We start from the raw sequence: 6,793 nt of genomic DNA, 5'->3' as shown, positions 1-6,793 counted from the left end.
TGTCTCCACGGCCCCGCAGCCCTGACCAGGTTTCCGCGTCCGAGACGGACAGCGTCCATCCCTCACATGACAGTGGTGTCTGGCCCAAGATGAGACTGTCCTTTTCAGCTGGAGAAGGTACAGGGGTCGGCAGGTGGGGAGGCCAGAGGTGCTGAGGGCCCTGCCGTTGGGACCAGCTGCCCTCGCTCCCCTCTCCTGGCGGGGGCCCAGGAGGCCGGCTGACGGGTGTCTGGACCGAGGAGGTTGTGGGGACTGCCGCTCCCGCCTCCCTCCGGCCAAAGATGGGCTCTGCCCGCTGCGTGCCTGCCTCCACCCACCAGCAGTCTACCCTGGCTCCCCAGACGGAGAGGTGACGGGCAAAACTTTGAAAAGAAATGAAATAGGAAACTCTTGTGTTGGGGGGAGGTGGGCGGGGAGATGGGAGAACGGTTTGGATTTTGTGTGTGTGTTTGTGGGGTTTTTTTGTTTTTTTTTTTTTTTGTAGCTGTCTGTAACTTTCCTTAAGTGCTTTTTTTTTTTTTTTTTTTAAGTAAGCTGCAGGCTTTGGCTTGGAAAACCCCAGGGAGGGTGAAGGGGGCAGAAACCTGAGGCTGCTGCCCCTTTCTGCCTCCGTGGTTCTGTCCCCTTCCCCAGCTCCTCCCTGACCCCCGAGCCAGGCCTCAGACCTCCCAGCTAACCGCTTCCCATGAGCCACTACTCTGACGTCAGCCTTTAACCAAAGGAGCTGGGGGTCTGGGCCTGGTGACCCGCCCTTCTCCGCCCACTCAGTCAGGGTGCTCCCCACCTGCAGGCAGGAGGCAACACCCGATCTGCTCCCCTCAGCCCTTCCAGGGCCCCCGCCCCGCCCTGCCCAGCCCCGCCATCCCCTGCTCGCCCCGCCTGGGGACGCTCTGCTCAGGGACGGGCCGGCAGGGCTACCCCAGCCTCCCCGGTAGGCAGAGACTCTGGAAGCCTCCGGGGTCCTGTTTTCGGCCATGTGGCCCCCGGGCGTCTGAACGGGGAGGGCCTGGGAGGGAGCCTGTCCCCTGCCGTCCTGCTCTGCTGGTCCAGCGGGCATGCCCACCCCACCCGCACCGCGGGCTCCTGAGTCGGCAGATGAGGCATTTTATAAATTGTATTTTAAATACATGTTTTAAACTTGTCAAAGCCTTGTCCTCGTTTCAGTCTCTGATCTTCTCAGCTTTCGCTGTGGCTGCGTGTTTCACTGCTGGGGGCGCTCTGGGGACAGGACTGGGGTGGCCGAGGACCCACGCCCATCGACTCCCAGGGAAGGAGACCCCTGGGTCTCAGCCCCCGAGGGCCTCCCCACACCCGCCCCCAGCCGCCTTGCCATGGGGTCTGCCTGTGTGAGAGGCCAGGGTCTGTCCCAGGCACGTCCCTTACGTTCACCATTCCCTTCAGCAAGGGGGAAGAGTTCCTGCCCTTGTGGGGCTCCTAGTCTGAGGCCTGGAGACAGTCATCTGAGGACAGTCCCATTCTGTGCTTAGAGAGTGCACAGAAGGTCAAGACTTGCACCCAGGCCGCCTCTAGCAGGACACCTGGCCCTCGGCAGGCTTTCGGGGCGAGTCTGCCTTCAGGGCTCTGGAGCCTGAGGCCCTGTGCTCTGACAGCCGGGTGGCACAGAGGCACAGAGGCTGAGGTTCTTGTTTATTGGCTTACCAGGCCGCAAAAGGAAAATCCAGCAGCAGTCCCTGCCCGATGACCCGTCTGTCCGCAGGCAGAGTCAGGACTTCACAGGGTCAGTGGGTTCGAGCCGGCACAGAACTGAGACGGCCGGGTTCCCTGGGGGAGAGGCGGGAGAGCAGGGCGAGAGGGAGTGGCCACCCTCTGCCCCGGTTCATCCCAGCAGGCCTGGGGAGGACCGCTGCAGGCAAAGCTCACATCCACCTGGCTGCCGAGCCGGTTTCCTACTCCAAAAGCAGAATCAGACTCAAAGAACTTGAGAGTTAAACCCTGTGCGTGAGAAGGGCAGGTGGTGCCAGGGAGTCCTGGGCACCGAAAGGCAGAAGTACTCTGACTCTGGAACAATCTGCCCAGCCCACAGGCTCTCAGAGACTAGTTTCTTCCCTCTTCTGTCCTTTCCCCTCTCGTCCCTGGAACAGCAGTGTCTGCATCCACCTCCTGGAACGCTGGATGCCCCTTGGATTAGGCCCCGGCCCTCTGACACGGCGGCGGATGGGCCTGCGCCGGGGCCTGCCGTGCCCTCGGGGTACCCACCTGCCTCCCTGAGAGCCAGTGTGCAGGAGGATGCTGTGGATGTCGGGGCCCAGGCCGGGGGAGGGGCACTGCTCCAGCTCATAGTGGCCGCCCTGCTTCCGGCGGACCGTCTTCTTGTCCAGCCGCGGGCAGAGTGGGATGCAAGGCACCTGGGCGTACGGGCTCTGCAGATTGGCAGCTGGCAGTGGTAGAAGAGGCAGGAGAGGGGTGTTTCAGAGCACGCTCAGCCTTGGGAGCCAGGCCGACCCCTGGGAGAACCCGGCTCTGCCACAACAAGCTGGGTGGGTTTGGGCCACTCACTGGACCTCCCTGAACTGCTACAGAAGCTGGAGATGATTGTGCGTCCACCTCAGAGCTGATGAGGATTTAAGGGAGCGCAGGGTAAGGGCTAATAGCAGCTTAGAAAGGAGCACGTCTAGACACTTGGAAGGCTCCTCGTCCACCCACTTGGCACGCAGCAGGAGTCTGGCCTGCGTATAAACTCCCCTTTCTGACACATGCGAGCTGAGGGGCCTTACGCAAGTTGCTTAAACTTTTAATTTTCTCAGTGTAAATGCGTGGGGTATTAATAAACACATGATTATGATGACTGAATTCTAGCACATCTGCAAAGGGCTTATCACAGTGAGTGACCCCAAGAGTGCTCAAGAAATGATGAGCTGGGATTGCTCAGCCCCTCTGCCCTCCCAATCCAGGCTCTTGAGACCAGCTGTGCTCCCTGGGCTCAGGCTCAGGGTAAAGAGTGTGGGGGGCTGGGCTGGAGCGAGTGGTCGTCAGCACACAGCTAGGCCCAAAGCAGGGAGCTGCGCCTCGGCCCCGGCTGGGGGAGCCACTGGGGGAGCCCGGGGCCCTCACCGTAGTTCTGCTGCTTCAGCCGGCTCAGGACCCTGAGGACTCTGCGTTCGGGGATTTCCAGGGTGTCTGCCTGCGGGGGGCTGTAGGGAAGCTTCTTCCGGGGCCGCAGCCGCCCTGTGGCCGATTCCGTCTCCCGAGCCTTACAGGCGCCTTCCTTCAGCTTCCGCTGGTAATAGCTGGGGAGGCAGCGCCGCCCAGCTCAGCACTGCCTCGTCTCCTTTCCCCTCCTCACTCCCTCTTCCTGAGCCCCTGTTCTGTCTGGCCAGCTCAGGAGCAGGGGCTCAGGAGCTCTGGGTGTTCGTCCTGGCTCTGCCATTCACTCCTGTGACTGTAGGCAACTTACTGCCCTGCTCTGAGCCTCAGTCCGCCCGTGTGAAGTGGGGGAACAGTTCTCTCTCCCAGTCACTGGACGTCACCTGACTTCTCAGGTGAGTCGGTCAACATTTTATAGTGTTAAAAGCAAAGACTAACAAGACCCATTAAGCATTCAGCAGACTGGCCCAAGAGCTTGGTAAATGTTACCATGAGTTCTGTCACGGGTATTTTTACTTAGATGTCCAAATGCTTTGTAAGCCAGCTATGCAGTTAATTCCTGCTCATCTTCCAGATTTCAGCTTAAGGGCCATCTCTTCCAGGAAGCCCTCTCTTCCAGTAGACTAGCTGGGCTCCAGCTTATAGACCCCCTGACAGCCTGTACTTAGGCCATCACAGCCCACTTAATATTCCTAACTCATCACTACTTGCCTTTTCCCCACTAGACTGCAGCCCCACACGTACATTCATTCATTCAAATATGTATCAAGTGCTTGCTGTGTGTGGCCACTCATCTCAGTGCTTGGGGAAGGGCAGCAGTGCTGCTGAGTCGCTTCAGTCGTGTCCGACTCCGTGTGACCCCACAGACGGCAGCCACCAGGCTCCCCCGTCCCTGGGATTCTCCAGGCAAGAACACTGGAGTGGGGTGCCATTTCCTCCTCCAATGCAGGAAAGTGAAAAGTGAAAGTGAAGTCGCTCAGTCGTGTCTGACCCTCAGCGACCCCATGGACTGCAGCCTTCCAGGCTCCTCCGTCCATGGGATTTTCAAGGCAAGAGTACTGGAGTGGGGTGCCATTGCCTTCTCCGAAGGGCAGCACAGAAGATGTTTATTTAAGGTCCTTGTGTTGTCTCCCAGCCCCACCTCTTACCAGCCATTGTCACAGAAACCACTTCTCCGTGGGCCTCAACCAGCTTTGCACAGGGACAGCCTGACGGGGTCTCACCTCAGACCGTACCTCCTGCTTCTTGCTGCAGACCTCTCTGACATGTATGCAGCCCAGAAGTGCAGGGGAATTAAACGGCTGTGAGGGGCACCCCTGACAAAGGAGCCCGCTCTGGGGTGTACAGGCTTCTCGCTCTTCCCCTCAGAATTCTGAGCCACCACTGACAGTCTTCCTCAGAAGACCCTGGGGTGGTCGACTCAATAGCACCTCCTTGTATTGACGACGACTCCTCTGTTCACACCCCTTGCCTCACTTCTGCTCCCTGGTATCACTTTCTGAATCAGCTTCCTAGGCCCTTATCTAGTCAAGAGTCAGATCCTGAACAAATAAAAATCATGGTCCTCATGTGAGTAGTGATGGGTGCTTTGAGAGAAAGTAAAAGCTGAGTAAGGGATAGTGATGAACTCCGTTGTTCAGAGTCAGGGAGAGTCTCCAAGGTGGTGACATCTGAGCAGGAGGAGGAGGGAGCAAGCTAAGGGGATGTCAGGAAGAGGCAGGCGGAGGGGACAGCTTGGGAAAGGCCAGGAGGTGGGAAAGAGTTGGTGAGCTCTGGGAACAGGGGGCGAGAGGTGGTGTGTGAGGGGTAAGGGGGTGGAGACGGGCAGCAAGCTGGGAGGTCCAGCCCGCCGGGGACTCCAGGCAGCGGTGAAGGGTGTGCGGGCTGCTCAGAGCAATGGACCGCTCTTAGGGCTTCAGCTGGTGGCTAAGCTGGGCCTCTGCCTGTCCTGACAGCCTGGTGCTGGGGGTTTTCATGAGGGTCACACACAGGAAATGAACTCCAGAGCCCTCGCATGGAGACTGGGTCCAGATCCCTGTGTAAAATTACAACCTGAAAAGGCAACATCCTGAGTAAAAAGATGGACTAGAAAATAACTTCACCCAACGGGAGCCCACAGAACTGATCAGAGGGTGTGCAAGCTTCTCAGTCACAACTTTAAAGGAAACTGCTTGCTCTCTCCTTCCTCTCCTTCCGCTTCTTACGGGCTTGAATGTAGATGTGTTTTGGTAAACTGGCTTAGGATCGACCCAGGGAATGGTGGGACGATCAGTGGGGTAGAAGCTGGGTGCCTGAACAACTCTGCCTTCCCACCTGCTTCCTCCAGACCATCCATGTGAGAAATAAACTACGTTGTTTAAACTACAGCACACGGGTCTATTCCTTAACCAATACACTAATCTAGAATTCTGTGCCCAGCTGAGCTGTTCAGTAAGAATGACAGAATAAGCATTTGTAGGCATACAAAATCTTAACACTTTTGCCTCCCATGCATCCTTTCTCAGGAAGCTCCTAGAGGGCATGTTCTTCCAAAATGAGGGCAGAAACCAAAAAAGAAAAGGAAGATATACATACAGGAAATAAGAGACCTAACACAGAAGACAGATGGACGTTAAAGATGGTGAACAGATCCCACGAGGGCAGCGCAATCCCCATAGCGGACAACCAGTTTAGATGAGGTCACTGTAGCTAAAAACACAGAAATATCTAGGGTGGGCATTCCCATACCTGGTGTTAGCTTTCTAACCCCCAAAAGCTACTGGTAAAACATGCTTCCTTTTTTTTTTTTTTTTAAGCAAATCAAACCAAGAAAGAGTAAGCAAACCAAGAAAAGGTAATACATGTGATCCAGTAGCCAGAATTCCTATCGGAAGGAAGAATTTCTAGGATGACTACAGACTCCCAAGATGACAGCTCTGTCACAGGCCTAAAAGGAAATCAATCCAAAACTGAGAAGAATGGAGTTATTTAGAGAATGCTGCCAAGAAACAGAAGTTTTAGGAAGGTGCAAGAATTATCAGTGAACACAAAGGAAAAACTATCAAGGCAGGGCTTCCCTGGTTGTCCAGGGAATGACACCTTGCAATGTGAAGGACCAGTTCAACCCCTGGTCTGGAAGATGCCACGTGCTACGGGGCAACTAAGGCCCCGCGGCACAACCAGCAAAGCCCGCGTGCCCGGAGCCCGTGCTCTGCAAGCGGAGGCCCCTGTAGTGAGGCGCACGCACCGCAGCAACTAGCAAAGCCCGCGTGCCCGGAGCCCGCGCTCTGCAAGCAGAGGCCACTGTAGTGAGGTGCACGCACCGCAGCAGAGCAGCCTCCCACCCCCGCCGCTCAGCCCTGCTCGCCACAACTGGAGAAAGCCTGCATGCAGCCGTGAAGACCCAGCACTGCCCCCAAAATTGATATTTCTAAAAAAGGTGATTGTCGACTGAGAAAATAAAACAAGAAAGAAAATTAAATCAGTATTATAAATGCTCAGCTATGAATAATTGCATAGCTATAATATTAGAAACCGCAAATATTTAGTAAAAAAGTGATAATATATTGGGACAGGGAGGAGCTGAAGGGACAGTTGTATCAGACAGCTAAATTCTCACCGTAACAGGAAGTCGGGAGACAGAAGTCGATAACCAGTATGTTGTAGTGCATCCGTAGCATGTAGACATAAATGCCAAAAATACTCAAGG

General features: G+C 55.9%; 1 protein-coding gene across 3 annotated transcripts in view; it reads right to left on the bottom strand.

The window, feature by feature from the left end:
- Positions 1–448: 448 nt before the first annotated feature.
- SPATA21 (spermatogenesis associated 21) overlaps positions 449–6,793 on the bottom strand; it is a 43,106-nt gene continuing 36,761 nt past the window's right edge. For 2 of the 3 annotated variants that reach the window (XM_070778185.1, XM_070778182.1), the window contains 2 exons: positions 3,073–3,248; positions 449–2,395 (listed from right to left, as the gene is read on the bottom strand). In XM_070778185.1, coding sequence (XP_070634286.1) covers positions 2,049–2,395; positions 3,073–3,248 — 523 coding nt within the window. In that variant the 3' untranslated portion in view covers positions 449–2,048. The remainder of the gene's footprint in view (positions 2,396–3,072; positions 3,249–6,793) is intronic. The other variant, XM_070778190.1, reaches the window with a different exon arrangement.

This window comes from Bos indicus, chromosome 2, assembly GCF_029378745.1.
Source record: "Bos indicus isolate NIAB-ARS_2022 breed Sahiwal x Tharparkar chromosome 2, NIAB-ARS_B.indTharparkar_mat_pri_1.0, whole genome shotgun sequence".
Taxonomy (NCBI): Eukaryota; Metazoa; Chordata; class Mammalia; order Artiodactyla; family Bovidae; genus Bos; species Bos indicus.
This window is presented reverse-complemented; position numbering and strand designations above follow the sequence as displayed.